Source organism: Ischnura elegans, chromosome 1 (assembly GCF_921293095.1).
Source record: "Ischnura elegans chromosome 1, ioIscEleg1.1, whole genome shotgun sequence".
NCBI classification, from domain to species: Eukaryota; Metazoa; Arthropoda; class Insecta; order Odonata; family Coenagrionidae; genus Ischnura; species Ischnura elegans.
This window is the reverse complement of record NC_060246.1, coordinates 130,771,321-130,795,287: the sequence shown is the minus strand read 5'-3', so window position 1 is coordinate 130,795,287 and position 23,967 is coordinate 130,771,321. Positions and strand designations below refer to the sequence as shown.

The 23,967-nt window shown below is 37.2% G+C and overlaps 1 protein-coding gene and 1 non-coding gene across 3 annotated transcripts in view; one reads left to right on the top strand and one right to left on the bottom strand.

The window, feature by feature from the left end:
• Positions 1 to 3,899: 3,899 nt before the first annotated feature.
• Positions 3,900 to 3,981, bottom strand: Trnas-aga. Its single transcript has one exon. It is a non-coding gene; the product is annotated as a tRNA-Ser (tRNA).
• Positions 3,982 to 4,023: 42 nt separating this feature from the next.
• LOC124169810 (coiled-coil domain-containing protein 40) overlaps positions 4,024 to 23,967 on the top strand; it is a 28,402-nt gene continuing 8,458 nt past the window's right edge. Inside the window, exons 1-10 of one of the 2 annotated variants that reach the window (XM_046548592.1) lie at positions 4,024 to 4,318; positions 4,447 to 4,605; positions 4,748 to 4,930; positions 11,128 to 11,347; positions 11,618 to 11,775; positions 13,210 to 13,454; positions 19,635 to 19,878; positions 21,044 to 21,226; positions 21,384 to 21,629; positions 23,741 to 23,915. In XM_046548592.1, the coding sequence (XP_046404548.1) occupies positions 4,600 to 4,605; positions 4,748 to 4,930; positions 11,128 to 11,347; positions 11,618 to 11,775; positions 13,210 to 13,454; positions 19,635 to 19,878; positions 21,044 to 21,226; positions 21,384 to 21,629; positions 23,741 to 23,915 (1,660 nt within the window). In that variant the 5' untranslated portion in view covers positions 4,024 to 4,318; positions 4,447 to 4,599. Of the gene's footprint in view, positions 4,606 to 4,747; positions 4,931 to 11,127; positions 11,348 to 11,617; positions 11,776 to 13,209; positions 13,455 to 19,634; positions 19,879 to 21,043; positions 21,227 to 21,383; positions 21,630 to 23,740; positions 23,916 to 23,967 lie in introns of both variants that reach the window. The other variant, XM_046548583.1, reaches the window with a different exon arrangement.

The following is a 23,967-nucleotide window of genomic DNA, read 5'->3' as shown; positions in this document are numbered from 1 at the left end:
TTTCTTCGAATTCTTGTACATTTCATATCAGAAGTGCGCATAAAAGGAGAAATCGATACCGGTTTGATCTGGTAGAATATTAGCATGGCAAAATTTAAAAAATTGCAATTTTCTGCAATATATTTTTCATTTGACCTGTTTAGATGTAATTCATCATCTTTCGGTGATAAATTATCCTCAAAATCCTGAATATATACATATCTCAAACTCAATGCAACCTATATACCTTCACCCTCTCCTCTAACCCTTAATCAACTACCTTTAAAAATTATTTGTTGATTTGGTGAAATAAAAACTGGCACTGGATAGTAACCTTGATAGTTATCATCTTTAATTTTTTCCAGATTTACGGGAGAGAGCAGCGGCCCCCTCTCCAACCCCTCTACTTTAATCAGCCCCTTGATACAAAGTCACCCATGACCAACTACAACACATTCCATCCCCTTCCCAAGCCCTCACCTTCTCTGATCCTCCTGTTAGATTCATATTGTACACCCATATGTACTAGATTTTGAGTTAACCTCGCCACTTAAAGACGGTGTTCTACCAACAATAAACCTGATAGAATTAATGCATTTTACGATGCGGAAAACTGACAATTTTTCTCTGAGTAAAGTAGATATAACAGTTGAGATCTAACACTGCACTTCCGTAAAGTGGGATACTGAAACAAACACAGAAGTTCATGAAACTGAAATTTTCCCTTGAAAAAAAAATGACAATCTGTCATTTTCCCTATACTTTCACCGGGTTTTAGATTATTTGCAGCAAACGTTTGGGAAATATTATTTTTACCCATCAATACAACAAAAGTCATCGAAACTGAAACGCTTTTCACACGATCAATTGCAAGGCGACGTCGATATTCCATTATTCATCAATTATGACTCAAAATCAGGGATTCTATACGCCAAAGACTGCCAAGAAGAGTGGTGCCTAATTGACATTAATATTTCGGGATCCGAGATGTAGCAGCCCTTCATACGCGTGCGTAAAAGTGATAAGGTTTAGACAGCAGGTGCATACACGTAGCTGCCGTTGCCACGGAGGGAGTTACAGGGGCATAACCCCCCCCCCCGAAAGTTTTTCAGCTCCCCCAAAAGTATTGTGTGCGACCGAGTAAACGCAACTCAGTTAGCCTAAACTCATTTGAAAACAAGTTTGTTTATAACTTTACGCCAAAAAAGTTGCGAAAATCTGTTAATTTGAATTAAATCTGAAAATCTGTTAATGCCTTATTGTGATTTGCTCACTTCATCTAAATCTTCATCGTACCCCGCGAGCAACCTCAATCGGCGTGTGGCGGGGAAAATAAAATAAAAGGGAACGGTTGACTTGTATTAGTACACTCAGACCCTCCGAAACAAATGTCTGGTAACATAGCTAGTTTACAGGACAAAATATAGGTCCTAACATTAAAAACTGTTCATGAGCAGAGATACAACTAACTCAAAATCCTCAAAACCATATCATATGATTCCTCCGGTGGAAATATAAACCGAGTGACGTCAGTGATGCTGGTCGACGCTGGGACTACTGATTGCATGGTAGCGTGCCTAAAGCAATTACAAAAAGAGATACCATTGATAGCCCAGCATAGCTCCATGAACCAGGGTATCTATTAGCATTTAATCGAAGGAGCGCATGGGTGCCGTTCGTTCCGCAGCAACCAGACTAGCTTCTAGAAAGGCACTGTTTCTATATTATCCGGATAATTCTTCTAACAATAAGATATTATCAATTTTTGCCTTTCTCCTTCACTACTGTATTTAAGGTCGCCTGTGTCCCCGAAAAAAAGAAGAAATATTTTTATTCCATGCATCCAAAAACTATAATAAATGATAATTTTCTATCTCAGACTTCGCTTGCTGTTGACATTCTTCCACTTCCTTCAATCCTGTATTTTAATTAACCTTCATAAGGGATGGATTATAGGAAGTATTAGAAGGGCAGACGACAATTTCCCTTCCCCTACTGAACAAAAAGCAGCATGAGGGGTATTCTATTACTCCTATTCAGTGGCGGATACAGAAAATACTCAAGGGGGGGGCGCAAAAGATATCTTGAGCTACCTTTACTTTTATCGTAATAAGAAATTAATCAATCCACGTGCGAAGTTGAAGAAAGTTTTATTTAAACTCATTATACGCTTATATAAGTCGATATATTACGATACAAAAAAGTTACAACTGTGATTCTACAAAGTTCGGCTATGTGAGCGGCCCCGCAAAGGGGGGGCGCGCGCCCCCTGCGCCACCCATCTGTATCCGCCTCTGCTCCTATTCGGGTAAATTTGCCGAAATTTCCAAACATGCCTCGAGAATTGGCCCTATATTCGACAATTCCGGCTTAATCATTTTTATTTTTACAAAATCCATGCATATAGTGTTTGTACTATTTACTTAACGCATAGCTGAATTATACAGCCCTTGTATTAGTAAACATCATTGTAAGACGTCTATCCAAAGACTGGTTTGACGTAGCTCTTCGCTAAACTCTCCGCTGACAATCAGCTGATCTTTCATATTTATTCTACGCCTTATATGTATTTTACATCCTTAACAACTTATCCTATGAGACTCTTTCCCCTAGACCGCTTTCGTCGCAAATGCCCGAAGATTGTCGTCACGTCACGATAAGGCCAACTTACGATAGTTGAAGCAGGGGCGCAACTAGGAATTAAGGCTGGGTGAGGGCATAGATCTTTTATACAGCGATCTTTATTTATTAAATAGCGCAGGCACTGCATTACACGTATCGTTACTCAGTAATAAATATATCCATGGCTAATATGGCATTAAATTTAACGGGAAAAAAACTTAGCAGTGAAAAGAAACACAAATTTCTTTATTGGGTGGGGGTTTAGGTGCCACTATAATACCGGGGTGTGTGGGGGTATGGAATACCCACCAGGATAAGTGGTTGGTGCGAGATTAATAAATTGCGGAATTTTAAGATGGTTAGTTTTACGGCTTTCTGAGGGATATTTTATTAATCCTTACACTATTCTATTATTAACCTTTTATAGCCCAATGTTGCTTCTAAGCAACATCAAAAATGTATACATTTTCAGCTCTATTTAGGAAATATCTTAACTACATATTATTTTTGGTTTGCACTTTAATGACGAAATATATATCTGCCACGATAATTCAAATTGAGCACAAAATTTTCAATTTTTCAGAATGAGAAATCTTGAAATTTGATTTCTCCCAGAAGTAGCTCTAATTTTAAGTTAGAAATGGTTAATATCAATTCAATTAATTAAAATGGATTAAACTTAAAAATTTCTCTGAGCTCTGGGGGGGGGGATCCCCTAAACCCCCCCCCCCCTCGTAGCGCCACTGAGTTGAAGCACTTGGTAGTAGGAAGGTTGGTTCACGTTCAGCACCAAAAAATACGAACAGTAACAAAACATACCTCTCCGTCAAATGTTTACCGCTAATTCCTTCCTTAAAAATGGGTATTAGGACTAATAACTACTTATTAGGTAAAAAGCCATTTCACCGTAGTTACGGACAGGTAGTCGATCGTCTTTACGTAATCTGAAATAATAGCCACGCTCGATTTTTTCAACAAAATACCTGTAGCAAGTATTTTTTTATTGTATCAAACGAAATCTGAGAAACTTGTGAACCTGATTATTAAGTCACCGTGTTTTCCTTTAATTTGCGCATAGGTTCAAATTCTAATGGGCAGATAAAGCTCCCTCACGGGAATTGTACCCTAATTAGCAAGGCAAAAAATTATTCAACGTCACTGCATAGAAAATCAAAACTTGATGGATACTTGGATGACATTTTAATGTACATTTTGTACGTACTTACAAGTCTACTTCAGCCCTAGCTATAAAAATTTTGAAACAGACATTATCTGCTGACACTGGGAAAAAAAACTATCGCAGTCGGTAGGATTCGAACCTACGCTCCCAGAGGGAATCTGATTTCTAGTCAGACGCCTTAACCACTCGGCCACGACTGCCGCATGTCTGGACGAGGTTTCAACGTAAAGATACTGTCCGTGCACTAGACATCCAAACACTTGCAGCGCTTGAAGCTAAATGTATTAATACAACGTAAACACAATATATCAGCAGATTAATGTGAACATTTTTCCATTTGAATCAGTAAATTGCCTCGGAGTCCCATTTCTTCCTATTTCATATCTTGTTCGTAAGCCTATTCTCTCCGAAAAGCATTTTCAAACTGCTTAATATTGAAATGCGTACTCGTTCCCATACCGAATAATTTCAATGTTTTGGATTGCCAATGGACAAGAAGCTACATAAGAACTGTGATTAAGAAGATCCGTAGTTGACGTAATGTGCCGGACTGATATCTCTCTTGCTAAAGCACGATTTTTAAATTAATATTTAGCTTACTTTTCCAGTCGATCAGTTCTATTCCGTTTGATCAATAAATATATCTAAACGTGTTGTATCCATAGAAATGATTCCTAACCCTGAATCACCCTCGATGGAAGTTTCACGGACCAACGAAAACAGCTGATAAGTTTTCCCATGCTTTGTTAAGTTTCTGGTTGCGATTACCAGGCTTCATCACTCCAATTTTTAAAGCTCTTTTTCGTAATCAAACAACGATGGAGGTAAAATTTTAACTTGTATAAGCTTATTTTAGGATAGGTTTTCGCATTTCATCATCCCTTCATACTCTCTGCTGAACTTTGGATGCAATTCTATGGAATTTATTTAATCATTGAATTTCTTCTCACAATGCCTTTTTTAAAGCAATATACTGAGAAAGGAAGCAATATGGATACTGAGGCAGTAAACCAAAATGAAGGGGAAGGTTCTCTTGGAGGTGGATTAACACTGAGTCCAGATCATCCTCTGATGAAAAGATTTCAAGATGCCATGCTTTTGCATTTGAAGCAGCAGGAGGAGTTGCTATTTACTGAGTTAAAAGACTTGGTGAATAATTTTCAATTAATTTCCCTCTAATTTGATTGAAATATTTTAAATACTTGAGAAAAGAAATTAAATATGTACTTAACCAATGTAATGGCTTCAAGAAGTTTCAAATTCTGTTTTTAAATCAGTAGCACTGCATCCATCATAGCACACTTATCGAGATTGGCAACCTTAACACATTCAGTGCGGATGACATATATATATGTCATGAGGGCTTTTCCACTCAGGCGGATGACATAAATGTATGTCTTCGGGAGCACGTTTTTCCGCTGGTCACTAGGGTGCTCCGAGCGCGCCTAGCGTTACTTTTTCACCCTCCCGCAGTTCGGAATTGACCTTACACCATTGCGGAAGTGTCCGTTTCTAGTTCTACGTGTTCCTTCATTTTTAGTGTTTTTTTGTTTACTTTACTGCTGTTTTTGGAACAATTTGGCAGGTTGAGATTTTTCTTTTCATTTCCTTCGTCTCTTTTTCATCATTCTTATCGTAAATATCATAATCATGTCTTACATATGGATTATTCTTTTAAATTTGTTTTTTTACCTTTATTTTTAATTTATTCATATTTTATGTGCTATCACAAAAATTATGATTAGACTAACTTTTTTATTGAAGATATTTATCCCCGTTTCATACTCACTACATTATAAAAAAATGATCTTAGTGCGGTGCTTCAGTTAATGATGTTATATTTGAATTTCTTTTGCTAAGAACATTTTTTTATTAATGCAAATTACGTTTATCCTGGGTGATTTTTTTTGGGTCTTTTTCCTACTTTTACTGCATATTTTCTCATTCGTTTCCCTAGGTCAAATACCAATCCTCTATTCATTTCTATTTTATTTCATTTTCTGAGTTATTCATACGTGTTGGTTTAGTTGCAGATTTTCTTCCTTTTCATAAAAAAATAACATATTAATGGCGTATGCAACACTGCATTACATTATCTACAGTATTGGTCTGTATTTTTTTACTTGTTTATTTGTTTCCTTAGCTTTGTAAACGAAATTGCGGAAAAAAATAGACTCAGAGGTATTTTAAGCATTACGGCATTTAACCATTATTTATTCCCTTGAAATAGTATTTTTATCTTATTTTTTAATTTATTCATATCTTATGTACAACCACAAAAATTATTATCAGACTTAGTTTTGGTTAATAACGTGTATTCCCGTCTCAAAACTTACTATTTTATTCAAAAATGTTTCCACGCGGTCCAAAAGGTCGTATTTTATACTTTATTAATAATTTTAAAATAATTATTGCAAATTACGTTTTTTACATGATTTGGGTTTTTTTCCTAATTTTACGGCATATTTTCTCAGTCATTGCTCCGCATCAATTACTTGTCCTCTGATCATTATGGTGTTTTCATTTTGTAGGTCATTAATACATTCTAGGGTTAGGTACAGATACAGTCTTAATTTTCATAAAAACTAAGGTATTTATCACATATGCAACACTCCATTACACAAATTGTACTATTTTGCTTGATAATTTTTAAGGCTCAAGGTTGGAGTCCCTCCCTACCAGCGGCACTCCCAGAGATTATTTCAACTTGCAAATGATATTTTCTTTGAAATAATCCTCTCATAGACGGAGAAAAATGCTGTAAGCATTTTCCTCCAAAATCCTTCACCAAGGGCCTTCACTAAGGGCATAATGGATTGGAAGCTGTTAGACAGGGAGAACTGGAAACTTGGCTGGGCCTTCTTCTCCACATGGGCGCAATTAGGGTTAACACGATTTTTAACGATTGGAGGTCAGAATTAGTGTGAGTACCGATATTCGGGAGAAAATGTGCCGTGATAGGTTTTTAGGAATGATGCAGGCTCTTCATTTCTCCGCTAACCGTGAAGGCATCCGAAGGACAGTGACTGCAATTTGCCCAGAATGTGAAGGTCAACCAGGGCTATAAGGCCTTGCTTTCAAATATATCATTAACATTTGTGAGAATTTGTATTGAAATGTTTCAATTTTGCAATAACTCTGGGGTAACATAGATTTAAAAAAATGTTTATCCCATACATTTATATTTTTCTTGCCGTTCATTGTGTGTTCTACTTCTGTGACTTGAAAAAATTAAATCTACGGCCGTTGAAACAAAAAAATACACGTAAAGACTAATTCCAAGATATTTCCGCCATTAACCTAAGGAATCAATGGTAGAAGAAGTATTATAAACGGAAATATGAAAAGTTCACTCCTTCATACAAGGAAAATTGCATGTGTGTAATGCGGGTTGCGTGAATTGTCAATTACCGGTGACGGGTGGCATACATGTATGTCATTAGGGTTTTTTACTAATTGCTTGAAATAGAAACGAAAAAAATTGCAAATTCTGTTGTATTACTTCCAAGACCACCGTTATGAAGCAAAATCACCCATCCGTCACTGGAGGTTTCGGTGAAAATATCATCCGCATTGAATGTGTTAAGGTGGATTTGTGAATCATTTGGGAAATTCCTTTATGATTTTTTGGGTTAACACGCAAGAAAATTGCTGTACACATCCTGAATGCATGGATGTTGGCAACCTCATAATAAACTCCACACATTATGCTTCAAGATTTCTATGCTATGCTAAAGAAGGGACTTCTGCAGATTTTAATTAGTCCCAACGGGACATATGTCCTTAGCATGGATTTAAGTTTCAGCTTCATCAAAACTGTGATAGTATTTTTAAAATTAATTTTTCAACAAATAGCTAACTTGTCATCTGAAAATTAAAGTTCTTGTAAAGGAGGTAATTGAAACAGAGGCATAGCCAGGAATTTCGTTCATGGGGTTGGGGTCCAAAACCAGAGTTCTAGGGGGAAATTTTTTCAATATAGGGTACTAAGTATAGAGGGTTATTAACCAATTTTAACACTTTTCATAATCAAGAAAACTTAATTTTTCAAAGAAATCTTTTGTAAATTTATAATTTAAAAAAAAAGGAAAAACCTTTTTTAACAACGGTATGATAATTTGTTATTTGTAGACTTTCCACTGCTCCGTGCTTAATTAATTTTTTTTATATGTATGTCTTAATGTTTCGGGGTTGGAGGGTCCAGCACTCCCCCCTCCCTACAGCACTGGATTAAAATATTGGAGAGAGAGGAGAAAGTAAATGCGGAAAATCATGAAATACTTTTTTCATCATCCAGGGTCAATAAGGAAACCTAATTTAAAATTTTTGTTTGATGATGATAATGACCAAAACTATATCCATCATCGTCCTCCCCATCGGATTAGCCTTTCTATAATCTTTTCAAGATCTCAGGTCTTAAATACGGAGGTAGCCAGAAAAGAGTTGTTGGGAGGTTTGCTTATAGGGGAAAATGCAATTCAGAGGGGTTCATTTGGAGGGGGCACATCTTAGACTATATCTTCTGGGCATATCAGGGAGGTTAGAACACAACAACCCCCTGCTCAAAACAGTCTTGTTTTTAAACTAGGCTATAGCACATGATGTTTGAGTTTTAGCATCCCGCAGAAGTTAGTCCAGCTCAAACCACACTCTCAGAATGCTTATTTTCCCTGCACTTCCCAGGAGGTCTTCATGTATCCATAGACCAGCACGTGCACCTCTCCCCACTACACTACGAGTTATGAGGTGTGTGAGTAAGCATGTGCATTGTTTTTATGTTTTTTTTATTTTCAGCATTTTTTTATTAATTAAGTTTTGGGCAATGGGGCAAGTGAAAATAACAGTAATAACTGAAAGCAAGTGTACTTGATACCTACACAAAAAGTTGTTCCTTAGGCAAAATCTGCTAGGTGAGTGAGCTAATATCCTAACCAGCATATTATTAGTAATTGAGGTTGCTGCAGTAATTGAATTAAGCTGCAAGGAATAAATAAGGAAGGTGCTTATTTGTATGCAGCTCAGCCTTTCCTTATGGATCTCTTACAATCATGCTGACAAATATCCAGAATAATGACAAAATGGAGGAATGACTTTTAGTACCACCTTAGATATTGTTATTATTGCAACTTTTTATAGAATTCATTAATGTTCATTCATTTGTTAATGAAATATATTTTCATTTTCGGCCATTTCACATATTAAGGAGAAATATCATTATAAGACCTTTAGTGAAAAATCAATAACATTTATAGAAATGGCTAAAGAAATCACGGTAGTAAGAAATAAACATAAATAGTAACAATTACTGTAGATAAATCAGAAAGAGAATGCCTTCATTACTAATTTAGTTGTCCATTTACTTCGGAAAAATTAAAATAAAGACACATCAGTTTGTGTGGACCTTGAATGACGTAAGCTTGTTTCGTACATGCAACATTTAAATTTTGTTTATAAGATTACAGTTGAACTCTGTTCCTTCTCCCTCGTCCCTCATCTGAAGTGGTGGTGTAGTGGTTAACATGGCGAGTAACTGTAGGAGAAGCTGGATCTTCAGCTTATGTTCTAATCATTTTTTTCCTCCGTCATAAAAAGAAAAAAAATGCATTACCATAAACCAAACATCCAGCCTTTCCCACAGTTACTCGCAACATCAACCACTGCTCCACCACTTAAGCAGATGAGGAAAGAAGGTGTAGGTATCGATTTTCCTTGAAATGATATAACCAAAACTTAAATCTTGCATGCATGCAATGGGCTTACTTTATTCAAGATCCACACAGCCTGATATCCATTTATTTCATTTTTTGCTTAAGTAACTCGATGACTTAATTAGTGATAATAGAGTTTTCTTTCTGGCATATCTCTAGTATGCATCGCAATCTGTTTGAAAAATGTTTATTTTTTATGACCATAGGTTCTATATCCATCTTTATAAATGTGAATGATTTACAAATTATGGTCTCATAATGATATTTCTACTCAATATGAAGAAGCACCAAGAATGGAAATTAACTTTTTTTTTGTAATTACCTAAATGAATGTAGCAATAATAAAAATATCGGGAAGGGGGAGGTGCTGAACATTACGTTTCCATGTTATCAATATTCTGGATTTTTGTCTGTATGGCCACAAGAAACCCATAAGATAAGGCTGAGCTGCTTATCAATAGGCAATCAATAGGCTACTTATGTCTTCCTTCCAGCTACCTCCAAGGACTAGTGCTCAATGGGAGGTTTCAAGGGTTTCTTAAAATTTGTCGTAGTTCATGTATACATTTCTTTCGTGAATCTACAAAAAATACATCACTCTTCCATTGCAGTAGGGTGGTTTCCTATTATTTTTTTATGGCCTAAGATTATTACTCCTGGAGTACGTATTTCACGCTTTTAGATTTTTAAATGACGATACCTATTTTTTGCAATTAAATGAAAAGTGAAAATTTCCAAGCACGCGAAAACACGACGGCTCTGTATTAATGCTGGGAAAAGCCCGTGTGACATCATTCTGGTTCCTGCTGCCACCGTGTGAGGCTGTTAGTGCCGCTACAATGCAGGCTGCTCGCAGGTAGCAGAGTACCCAGCTAGCAAATAGCGCTTGGCTTAAATATAAGGATTATTACTACCCTATCAAACGAAGGAAACTTTCCGAACTTATGTATTTTTAGTGTGTGATTATTAAAAGATGTTTCCCTGAGCTCTGTACCTCATGCATGCATTAGTAATCTCAGACGATGTAAAACTCCTAACTACTCGTATAGCATCTAGGTCCCTGTGACGTCACATGGAGTGGCATCGCATGGGTGCCAATCTGGCCTTTTTTGTTGAGTTATTAAGTGAGGTTAAAATTTACCATTAGTATTCGTCTTAACTGGGATTTCTAAAACCAAATAATTTGTATATTATGAATACACTAATGGTGGGTAACGAATCGCAATCAATGCCTTTCGTTTTCTTTGATGAAGGAAACTACCCTATTCCCACAAGGTCTAATCAATAGTTCTATGATTCTTAGTAAAGCTATTTGCCTTATTCAACAGATAAGGGTTTAATGACTCAAATAAGTATAATATAATCCTTTCACCTGGTAATTTGGCAATAATAAACTAGGGAATAATGCATTGATTAGCAGCCTGAGAAGCTTGTTTACAATATAAAATGTGATGGCAGATAATTTTGGTCTTAACATTTTAATAAATGAGATACAAATTGTTGACAGGTTACAAAAATTATCCTCAAAATGTGCTTCTCAAATTTAATGCGCATTCTAATTTTACAAAATTGTAAAAATCACTGAAGCTGATGAAATGAACATGTATCATAATTTAACTGATATTTACTATAATATAGAAAGCAAATACCAACGAACTTCAAAAGAAAAGAGAAAGTGCTGGGGAAGAATTATACAATTTGCAACAGGCAGCAAGCAAAGATCAGTCAATTTTGAGTAACTTACAAAATAACTGCTCTTCTCTGGCATTGAAACGGGAAGAGAAAGAAAAGAATGCCAAAGTCCTTCAAGGGAAACTGAAAGCAGAGGTTGAAAAAATGAATACAGAAATAAAGAGAGGTATGAATTTTAAATAAATATTATTCCCATTCCAATGATGGTTAGAAATTTAAAAAAAAATCTTCTTACTTGACTTCTTTGCTAGTACCAATGATTTTAGATTTTAAAAATTGTGTATATTCTACGTATGTTATTACAAGCTGAGTTTGAAACACAAGTACATGTAGCTATTCTGCCGTATAGAACAGGCATTTAATGTTAAAGAAGTAAATGCATACACATAAGTGTTGTTCAAAAATAGGTTACTTAATATGTGTTTGGTACTTACAGAGAGAGATCTTCGTCATGAGAGGGATAAACTTACAGCCTTACACAAACAATTTTTGGAGTGGAAGAAGGAAATAGAGAGTGATATTGTAGTTTCTCAAAAAGTAAAAAATAAGACAGACAGTGACAAAGCCATGCTGATAGAAGAGAAACAAAAACTGGTATGTATTTTTTATTGAACTAAACAACCAAAAATAGCAATGAAAAAATACAGTGAGTCGCAATCCCATTTCTAGTTCATTTGAAAAAGCAACTAGAAAAATAAACAGCTGGCTATCCTCCCAGAAAAATAGGAACTATGTTTTTCACTCGAGAAATGCATACAGAGCTCATTACTTCAATTATTTAAAAATATTATGGCAATCCTAGTCAAAATATGTACATATTTAATTTTAATTGTTTTAAGGAATCAAACTTAAACTTGATGCATGGAAGCATTTCCTGGGGTTTTCAACCATGTTCCTTGTTTATAGTCTAGTGTCACCCTTGACATCTCTTCTATGGTCCACATCCATACCAGTAGGTAAATGAAATGGGGAAATCCATCATCATCACAGGTCAGGAATCCTAGCATTGGATTTATGCAGCTCTTTGTCAATTGTATTCTATTGGCTAGTCTTTTTATAATTACATATGTCATCTCTTTCACGTCCTTGTAAAGGTCTTTTTTTCACTTTCTTGTCAGCACGTCACCCATAACTAATGCGAGGTCTTCCTTTGCCAATCTTCCTGTCCATTAATCCTTTCACAAATGGATTAATCAAATCAACAAGAACCATGATTTGGTCCATAAGATCATCCCATCCTTTTATTAGGGTATGTAAAATTCATATTCTTTCAACCACTTTCCTTAGTGTTCACTTACCTGATGCATATGATTTTCATCATTCCTCTGTAGCACCTCTTTTGATTGATTCAACCCTTGACATCTCTTCTTCTGTCCACAACCATACCTTGTTGCCATAAAGAAACATACTCCAGATATATGTAGTATATAATGATTTCTTCCGTACTTCAGTGCTTGTATCTTAGCAGAAAGTGGATCCCTCTTTTTGTTCAACGTTCTCTTCACAAGAGCTACTTCATTTTTCCTTGCTATGTCCAATATTGGCACTTGTTGGTGGACAATTTTTGGTGCTAACAAAGCCAATTCTGAAATCAGTAAGCTATGAAATCTTCAAGTTTTTATCTCCCTAGTTTAATGTTGGCCTTTTGTTACCTCTCCGCTGCCGCAATGCAACATGTATACATATTAGTTTCCTTTTTATTAATCTATTATCTCATACTTGACCATTGTCCTTCCATTATTTACCAGTATCTTCCTCACATCCCTCACTGTTTTGATTAAAACTGCTACATTATCAGCTACATTTTGCAGATTTTTTTTTACTTGGTGAAAGTTCCTCCAGTATATTTGATTAGCTTTATAGGAATATCATCAATCTCAAATGCCATGCTCATACTCAGGTCTCTTTTCTACTGTTGATAAATTTCTGGACTAACTATAGATTGTAAATGTATTACTTTTACGTTCCATGTCATTCTTGTACATTTCATTTTTAAACTCCATTTTTGTTTCATAAAATTTTTTTCAGGACCTACTCATGCTGAAAATTACGATAGAGTTCTTCAAGCTTAAACATCGCATTAATGAACTGGACACTTTCACAAAGATTAAACAAGAGGAGAAAGAAACTCTAGAAAAGACTGTGGCTGACGCAAATGCTGAATTGCAAGCAATTACAATAGAGCAAAATAATTTAGTGAAAGCTTGGGAAGGAGCTCTTCTCCACATAAAGCAGAGGGATAAAATTTATTTTCAATTAGAAGCAGAATTGAGGTAATGTTTAAACATCCAACTGTATCATTTCTCCCACACGTTTTAAATTTTAAAAGTCTATCAGCCATTACAAAGGATTAATATAGAAGTATGTCTTATTGGTCCTAACCTATTGGGAACAATGATCTAATCATAATCAAGATAAATTTCCTCAAAGACAACACAAGCCTGACATGAAAAAGGAGTGAATAAATATTTCTACCAAAAAATGTGCTGATGATATTGATGCCCTTAGGAAAAAAACAACTGATATGTGAAATCTTGGCTGACCTGCTTTCCCTGTTTTTTGTATTCAAATCCAACTTGTATTAGCTCAGTTATGGTCTACTATTCTGTAAAAAATCTATAATATCTGATGACCTGCTTAAATATATATTAAGTTATTTAATTTAATATATTATTTAATTAGTAACTATTTGTAATGAATAACTTTGAAATGTTCCCTTGGAAATGCAATGTGCTACAAGGTTAGGAATTACTAAGTACTTCACATTTGCTTGCAAATATTTTGACGTTGATTGTTTCACATAGTCAACCATTCATATGGACAGCATGCATAATCTGTTAGGTGTTTACCAGGAAGGTGAGCCATAAATGGGTTAATATGAGCTAGATTAAAGGTGAAACAACATGTGTGGCATCCCACCCGTGGCTCGCCCGGATGTCTAAATAGAACCGGGGGGAGATGTCTCACAAAAGCAAAAATAAATATATATAAATCCCCGTGGATCCCTCCTGCATGGGACCTACGGGACAAACCTATGCCACTCTCTTCGTTCAATTTATGGAAAACGAAAATATTCCCCTTCTTTGGAGATAATTGTGGGTGGGGGGTTCCCGATCTGACCTGATGGGTAATGTTCGGACGCTTATGCCCTCTAGAGGGCATATCGATCTTCCACAACGCATTCAAGAAAAAGAAAAATGACCGAGACGAAAGGAATGGTGAGGGATTTTTTTTAAGACGAAGAGAAGATAAGATTTTTTAAGATGAAGGAGTTAAAAAAAACACTTACTCAAAACTTTCAGCGAAACAAAATATAATTTAAACAATAAAACTGCATGTAACAAACAAAAAAAAGAAACCCTCTTATGAACTAGTGATGTATGAGGGGGTGAAAACAATTTATGACACATCAGTGATGAAACACAACAATATAAATTGATTTTCAAAATGAAATAATTGAAATGGAAAACAATAACAACAAAATATAGTTCGGTTGTGAACACGCAATAAATGATACACTTTTTTAATTATTTCTCGTAAGGGGAGGTAAATGAAAGTCCATCCCAATGAGTGTTATTTTGAATTTGGTGATTAATTTCACTTTCACTGAGTAACTGATGCGTTTTGTGACTGTCTGTCTTGAAACTAGGCAGGTGACAAGAGGGGGCTTTCGGGGGTGGGGGGATAGTTGCGACCTTACTTGACCGTTGTCCGTGGTTAGACCAGGTGGGATCCAGCAAACTCTCATTCCTTTTGCAGCAAATTCCTCTTTCTCCCTTGTTGGATGAAGCTGCCTCCGGAATGTAATGGGGATCGGGTTGGTGTGGTGGCTAGAGTGTTGGCTTCCCACCAGGCGGGCTCGGGTTCAAATCCCGGCAGTGGCAGAGAATTTTCAGAGACTGCCCGATCCCTGCTTGAATGTTGTGTGGAGGACATTTCAAGCGCAACACTCCGTCCGTCGGATGGGACGTTAAGCCGTGGTCCCCTTGGCGCCTTTCGTTAAGAGCAGGCTGACGCCGACGCCGGGTTTCTCTCCACCCTTCCTTCCACACCCTTCCCTCATGGCGCAAATGACCTCAGCTGTCGGTCGCCTCCTCCAAATACCATACCATACCATACCGGAATGTAAGGAATGCGTCCTTTTTAAGCTGGTCCTTGCTCCTTCGGACAGGGGGGTGGTCTCTTATTTGAGACCGTGATTTCCAGGAATCAATCAATTGCGTGGTTGATAGGCCCCTCGCCTTCACTGCCGTGTCGCACCAAATTCGGGCATGGGCTTCGTCCAACACTCACTTCTGTCTGTTTTTTTTTTGACACGCGCACAACCTTTTATATACCCCAATACACCCCAGTGAATTGAATTCGCCTAATATCGCACACTGTAGTGATGTCTCCGCCAGAGTTTGCCGTTAAATTAATCACGTCCTCTCTCTTTGCTTCACATTTATCAATCCTGAAATTATCGGAAATGTCTAGAATGACGTCCTCTCTCCCCTGAAGAATTAGATATTCTGAATCAATAAAAACCTGAAAGAAATTCAACTCGGCCACGAAAGAGCGTAAAGCTCACGTGCCCGGCACGCATCAATGCCGAGCAGCAATTCTGGTGACCCACCGTGATGCAGTAAACTGCGTTATTGGATAACTTGTTGCAGGAAAAACTTAATGTGTGGGTCTAACTTAACAATTTTGTAGACTTAAACACAGCCACCGGCTAGGAACAGAAAGCCGCTTTCAGACGACTTTCCGCCGTTCACGGCAGGGCACACGGCGTGGCAAGCGAGTCGTCTCGTCTGGATGCGGCCTGAATTTCATGCCGTCGTGCCATGAACGGCGGCTGGCTAAAAGTTGTATCATCAGAAAGCGGCCTCAATGTAACACTGCTTGCATTTCTCGCCGTAGACAGTGCACCGTCGTGCCAGTGACCACGGCGGCTGTCGACAGCGCCGTGCCATCAACGGCACGATTCGTCTCGTTTGAAGACATCCATAGAGACATATTGTTATTTGAAGGCACAAAGCGCTAGCAGTTGGGGGAAGGGAAGGAAGGAACAGAAAGGATAGAAGGAGAGGGGTGCTAATTATTAGTGGACGGATCTTCGAATATTCGTTGCTCTGCTGAGCTTCAATAAAAAAAAAATCATTTCAACACACCCCCGGTTCAAGTTTATTTGTATCCGATTTTGCTTAGTTAAGCGTGCTTCTTTCACGGCCTTTCTTGACCGATTGGCAACAGCTGTAATCAATGCTAAGCGATTTTGTTGAACCTACCTTCCCGCGGCACCTCGGTGAGGGCTATCAAAAGGGAGCCCACGACATGAAAACTTTTGGTCAAAATGTAAGTTATACATTACTTATTGTTGTACCATAGCTACCCAGCACTCGGTTTGAAAGCACTGTCATGATTTGGGTTTGGACTGATTGTAATCGCGGTTACAGCTTTATACATCAAATGAAGGAAAGAAATTTAAAATGCCAAAAACCTAGTGTGGCCATTCATACCAGGGCAAGTGAATTCATCTAAGAAGGATTTTATGTGAAAGAAATTTTATGTATTACTGCATAAGTATTGGGATAAAAGACTTGAATCTGAAAGATTTGGTACTTTGTTGAAGCACATCAATTGAGATACACATAAACATGCAAAAGAAAGGGGACCCGCAAAATGACAGCTATCATTTGAACACACAGTTACTCAGGCAGAAAAAGTAAAGGAGGCGAAAGAGGAGTTTGTTTTCACCACCACCGAAGCATTTTTAAATGCTGGAATTAGTGTAGAGAAACTTGATAATCCAAAAATTTGGGGAAGGCTCTCGAAGCACATACATGAAGGGTAGTGGGAATTTGCCGTCTGCCGATCTTATTTGCCAAGAATACATTCTGATTATAGGGAAAAAGATGCAGGAAGAGCTTAAATATTGTGTTATTGGTCCAAATTAATACAATGGAACTGAAGACAAATTTCAGTACTATTTGGTCAATTTTTGCCCTATTCTTCCTCACAAAGGCAATTAATCAAGTGAAGTGTTCACAGTACTAAACCTTTTGTTGCTCACTCTATAATATTAATGCTTGAACCATTGATATAGTATGTACCTTGAACCATTTCTTTCATTTAGTTTTATTAGAAGTTTTGTACTGTTGAAATTGTATTTAATGTTATGTAAAATGCTTAAAAAGTATAAGCAATCGTTAAATGTGCACAAAAAAATGCCCCTAAAAATGTGCAAAAATTTTAACATTATACATAATAACACCGCCAAGATTTTCTAAAACACCCAAATAACATAGTTTGAAAACGAATTTTAGCAAAAAATAAGACCACTTTCACGGATCTCTACTAATCAGTGATCCATTACACTACTGTCTGTCAAAAAGTCTAAGTATCAGAGTTAGAAGTGTAATAAATTGGTAACTAATCTATTCATTGAAAAGAAATAAATTGGATTTGAAAGGAAATATATTTCCACATTTCTCCAATATTATTGCTAATTCATCACAGCATTAATTTTTTAAATCTCACTTATGAAAAAAAGGCATGATTTTTGACTTTTGGAAAAAGATACCTGCACTTTGAACTCTACTTTTTCAAGAATTTCTCCATGCATGCATATGAAAGCCCATATAATAGAAGAGTGTACTCTTATAATTGCATTTCCCAGAGAAAAACAACATTACGAGGGTTGTACCAAAAGTTAGGTTCCCATATTTTTTACAAATACAAAACTTTGTTACCTACCTGTTGAGGAAGCATGTGACCTCTGCTTGGACTTCATTGTTGCTCTTAAAGCATTTGCCATCTAAGAGTTTTGTCTCCGGAATTTTAATGAAACACCCATGCTTCATCTCCCATGATGATAGAGTCCAACAACTTCTCCTTGTTGCGCTCCCTAACATTGTTGAAGTTTTACATAAGGATAGCACTTTTTCTGCTCCAAAAAACTCAAATTAGGGTCCTCAGTACTTAAGGCCCTTGGGGCACGGGTTGCCGTTATTTTAAAGTAACCAAATTTTAACATGTGAATATAAACCTCGTTTGGATCATTTTGAGACTAGGAAAACATAACTTTTCGAAATTCTGAAAAATAAGGGCCAGCCTAGAGTACAGTCAAGGCGTTGCTCCATGTGTCCATCAGTTAGCATCTGGGGGACACAGCAAGTAAACATCTTGCAGTAACCCAACGTTTCTGTTAAAATTCTCTCAATTGTGTCATGTGAAGCTTCAGGAATACGTTCAACAAGTTCACGGACAATGACCCTCCGATCTTTGAGCAACTCACTGTTGATCTTCTGGACAATCCAAAACTGGTGGTCTTCCACTCTGTTCTTCATTGTGAACTTCTGTGCGACCCTTAGCAAAAGCCCTGCACCATTTGCGGACATGCTGAACGGACATGCACTCTTCACCATAAACTTCAGTCAGTGGCCGATGAATCTACATGGGTGGTAACTTCCTTTTGTGGAGAAATTGGATTACTGCTCGAACCTCACACTTAGCGGGAACAGGGATCGATACTTCCATTGTCGACGGTTGCAAAGCCAATACTGAGTGATATAGTGAATCCTGGTCGGGCAGACTCAAGAATAGGGGAGCCCCTTTGCTCGGCACTGTTGTGGGATTTAGACAAGCACCTTCCCTCAACATTGTTGCTCGTTGGTAACCTTACTTTAGGTACAACCCTTGTATTAATACATATCTCATTACCAAAATTTTCTACTACAAAAACTCTCTATTTCATATTCAAAGACTTAAAGGAAATTTCAAAGCATCCCAGTAAATAGGAGCATTTGATGAAATTGGGGTTCAAACCACAAAAAATTGATAATTTGTATTTGATCACCTTTATTTTTTCTAAAATATTCTGCCTGAGAGAAGTATACTAGGGGCTTCTAGTTTAGCAAGCAGTAATTCCATTAAAACTAATTGAGCAGTTGTTGAGATGCAAAATTTTCAACTCTGGTTTCTTAAATTTTTGCCAGGACAGTACATCTACAGCGACAGTGATCCGTAATACAACCTGCAAAAGCCTGCATGCCCTGACAGGAAGTAGTGGATTTCCCTTATTTTCCAAGGATATTCATTCATCAAGTTGACTGCTAATGTCATTGCATGAAATAGTCATTTCATTCAGCTGGCAATATGGACGTACCCACGAAGGGGCGGGAGGGGGCAGCTGCCCTCCCCCCCCAGAAGAAAAAATCGCAAATGTCTTTAAGGAAAATAATATTTTTTCGAGCAAATAAAAACTAATAAAGAGCTGTTACAGTTTCCTTAAAATGTTGATTTCATTCACCTTTTCCATGCTTTCTATAACTTGAACAACCATGGCTGCCCCCTTCCCCTCCTAGTTTTGATCCTGGGTATGCCTTTGGCTGGCAATGTGAAAAATCAATTGGGAATATTAACCTATTTGTTTGAAAAAAATGCAGTATACAAAAGGATATATTTTTCAGGGATTTGAAACTGAAGATATCAAATATGAATGGAGAGATTGAAGGAGTTAAAAGAGACTGTGCCAAAGAAATGGAGAAAAATGAAGACTTGACAATGATAATAGGCAAAACAGAGTTATACAATGAAAATCTCAAATTAGAAATAAGTAAATTGAATGAAAAACAAGACACATTGAAATTGGAACTATCTCAAATGGAATCAATAGTCCAAGAAACTGAAAAGAGCCTACAGGAACAAATTTCGGTTTGTAAAATAATTACTCACTCTAAAATGTTTCAACTGAGAAGTCTCAAAAGGCCATTTTGTGATTTTTCTCCTCCAGTTTTAGCCATAAACATTATTTTTTTTTGTTATAACTAGATTGGATGTGGAGTGACTGCATAATAGGATGTATAGATTATTACTACATGAATATAGACCTCACAAAATAGTGCCAGTGCTGTTTTGGAGAAAATCAAACAAAAATGGATGATAAAAATATCCTCTTGTTTTTGTTTGCATTTTAAAAATCTTCAATCAGAGTTTTCTATTCAGTAAAGCCTGTTTTAAAACCTGTACATATAGCAAAATATTGAATTTGCTGACATTGGGATGGATCTACCAGACGATTGATAGCACTATGCCCTTCAAACTTCTTTCCAGAGTTCAACATCTTCTCTGACTTTTGGCAACCGGCCCATTTTATTTACCTTAGCCTGTATGGTACCCTTCTGTATATCTGAAAGATAGGTGTCACATTAAATAAGAGCACCTTTTCATGTTCTAGCACAATTTGAAGTTAATTTTAGGACACAATTGGCACTAACTCAAACCATGGAGGTAGAGAGAAGGGGACTGCCAATGCCTTGCTATAAAAAGTTTTCAAAGAGGGTTCATTCGAAGGGGAACTGCATTTCATAAGAGGTTCATATAGATTGAGTGCATTGCAACTTTATCTCCCAAATATCATGAGGGATTCAAAATCCTTAACCACTCCACCACACTGCTGGCTACACTGCCTACAACAGCAGATGTACAAATATATTTCATTGACACTTTACCAAACAGGAGGAGGTGATAAAATAAGGTGGGTAACATTCTCCCCTCCTTAGTGTAGCTTTATTTACAAACTAGATATTCTCTTGGGACCAACAGTTTATATGTATTAATACGGTAACACCTTCCTCCCATTGCACCACAACTGAATCAAGAGTTTTGAACCTTTAAAAGCAAAAAACTCTGCAAAATATCCCAAGATGCCTCGGGAGTTCAAGTGGTAGAACACCTGGCATGAATTTGGGGGTTATGGGTTGAAATCCTGACCAGGGCAAATTATTTTTCCTTAATGAAATTTTCACATATTCCAATTGCCGTGCATAACAACTGAGAGGATATTAACTTAATGATTAAAATCCTACTTCTTTTCAAGATGTGTCAAAAGTTGGAGGAACAAAAGAATGTGGCACTAAAAAATATTGAAAAACTTACCAGCAAGCAAGTGACACTTGAAGATGAAATTATGGAGACGCTTCAAAGTCAAATAGTTCAGGACAAATCAGCTAAATATCTGTATAAAATGATAACAAAATTGAAGGATAAAGTCCGTGAACAGGTGAGTGTGTAATTCATTCATTAGTAATATTTATAAGTGGATTGTTTCAGAAATCTTTTTTCCATGCAAATATTGAATGGTCACGTCAAATTTTAATTCAGTAGAGTGTTTATTTCTATCTCAGTAATTGAACAATGCACAAACATTTCCTCCTTAGGAAGTAATTTTGGTGAGTGCTGAAAACAACATGGCAAACACTGTCTTAGCCATTGAACAGCAAGTTGCAGAAAATGAAAGAATAAAACTTAACATTCAAGATTTAGAAGCCAAAGTGAAGATTTCAGAAAGTAACGTGAAAAAAGCAGAAGATGAATTTCAACGACTTTTATCCAGTTTTGGAAGAAAGCAAAATACTGTGGACCTACTCAATAAAAAAATAGACAGGCTTATTTCAATGAGTGGTGTAAGTATAAAAAATGAACTTATGTATTTAATCCTTTCCTGCTGGCATTGCAATTGGAAATCGTTTTCTGTGCCACGAGTAACATGAGAATATTTTAAACCTCTTGGTACGCAGCTCTTTTTTGAGGTGATGTTACCCTGGTATTTTTGTCCCTCAGATTTGGGACCCAGCACAATGGGGTGCCCATCCCATACCCCATCCACCAGACTAAACCCTCTAACCCTGTCATAGCAAGAATCCACAGTCAACTTATTGTGTTACAAATGTCCTAATATTGCATTTGATTTTCAATAATTTACTCATCTAAAAGAATTACTAACATTTTTTTAAGCATTGTGGAATTTTAAACGGGTTTCTAGCAATAATAACAACAAAGTTAGCAATTACAAGGTAATAAGGCTATAAGTCCGGAAGTCCGTTATTTTTAACAATAAAATTTCATTTAAAAATTGCTTACATACAGAACAAAATAAAGAATTCATTTCAAATGATAAAAAACTTGCAGTATATAACAAAATATATCATTGAAAATACTATTAACAATACAAGAGGCTGAAAGCACTTTCAGCCTCGTGTTGCAAGTGCATTTGGTTTTTCCTTCAGCATGCTGAAGAGGGCTACTTTATAGCCGAAATACGTATACGTGTGGTTTCCTCGTCCCCTTGCTGATCCCAGACAACGCCCTCTTTGGAGCAATTTTATTCTCCCAGAAGATTGAAGCCATCTGTAGGTGAGTGAATGTGTGAGTGACTGCTGATTGAGTGCGTGCTTCCACAAATCACTGGCTATCCCTAGCAGGCCCATCCTGTGAAGATTCCCGGTTTTTTGTGGAGCGAGAATCCTTAGTGGAGGTCCCTAAAGCCCCCACAAAGGATCTTGTTGTGTATGTTTGTTGTGAGTGAATGTGTGAGTGTGTTTTGGGCTTTCTGGTTGAGAGGCTGGTGATTGGTACCTGCAGTGAATTTCTTCCCCTTCTCGCACACCAACACAGTGAAAAATCTTGACTTGCAAGGTGGACGAGCCGTGGGAGAATTATATGGCCATTTGAGTATTTTCCTTTCTACAGTTCCGAGGCCGTAGAAGCTCAACCCCCATTTTTGCAATGTCCAACCCTTATGCTTCCTTTTCCTTGAAAGCCTCATTGGCATCTCCCATATTTCCCAGCCTGCCTTCCATTCATCCTCAGGTATGTTAATGATCCTTAGGGAAGGTCTGTAGTGCTGTGTGAGTCTTGTCTCAGTGGTCGAGTCGAGACTTTCATTTCTCGGCATTGGCGGGACGAGGCTCTCAGCGTGGCGAGTGTCTCGCATGTGCCGAAGAGAGTCTGGTGAGTATCTTCGGGTTTCGAGAAATCTCGAACGGGCGAGACTTCTCGACTCTCATCAAGACTCTCGAGCCAGTCAAGACTCTCACCGTCTCGAGAGTCTATTCCCAACAATGCCAAGAAATGAAATTCTTGTCTTGACCATCGAGACTCTCAGGTGGTCAAGAGTCTCGCACAGCCCTCGTCAGGAGACCATCTGAGGACTACCCATCCTCCCGAGGGTCTCGGAGGGTTCCCCACTTCAAGGTTCTTTGGGGTGTTTCTCCTCTTGAAAAATTTTATAATTCAACCTTCTGAGAAATTAAACTAAGCCTCATTTCTGGTGACTTTTTTCATACTACTGAAAATGATTCCCTGGGCTGTGTGAAGCATGGCATGAACCATAATTTTGATTAGTTCGATTTTTTCTGAGAAGCCATGAGCCTACTTGCACCCCCTTCCTGCACTCCCTTTGCTACGCCCATGTTTCTTCCATCTTAGCGAAGAATTGAGTATTTTGTGTCAAATATATTTCTAATGGAGATGTATCGAATATAAAATGGACACAGAAATGTTACAAAATCAATTAACTGAAGCTCCCAAAATATACTGAGTAGTAAATCTGGAGACTCACCATTAACAACCTCATTATGTACATAATCTTCTTTTCATGCTGCAGGGAAAGCTTTTGTGTGGACAGAATGCGGGATGAGCAGAACTTAAAGTATTTAATAATTATAAAAAATTCAGAAGGTGAAGTAAATAATGAGTTGTAGGACCTAATTGAATTAGTTTTTTTAAATACCAGGGAATGGAGAAGAGCAGCGTGGAGGTTAAACTCACACATCTTCAAGAGGAATTAAAAGAAATCAATGCTACCAGTGAAGAGCTAAAAGTTTTATGGATTCGTAGGCAAGATACGTTACTTGGTATGATACAGCAGAAAAACCTAAATCTCAAGAATATTGACACTGGTCGTAAAGGTTAGTACAGAATAAGCAATACAATTTGGCAGTGAGGACAGGATAAAATGGA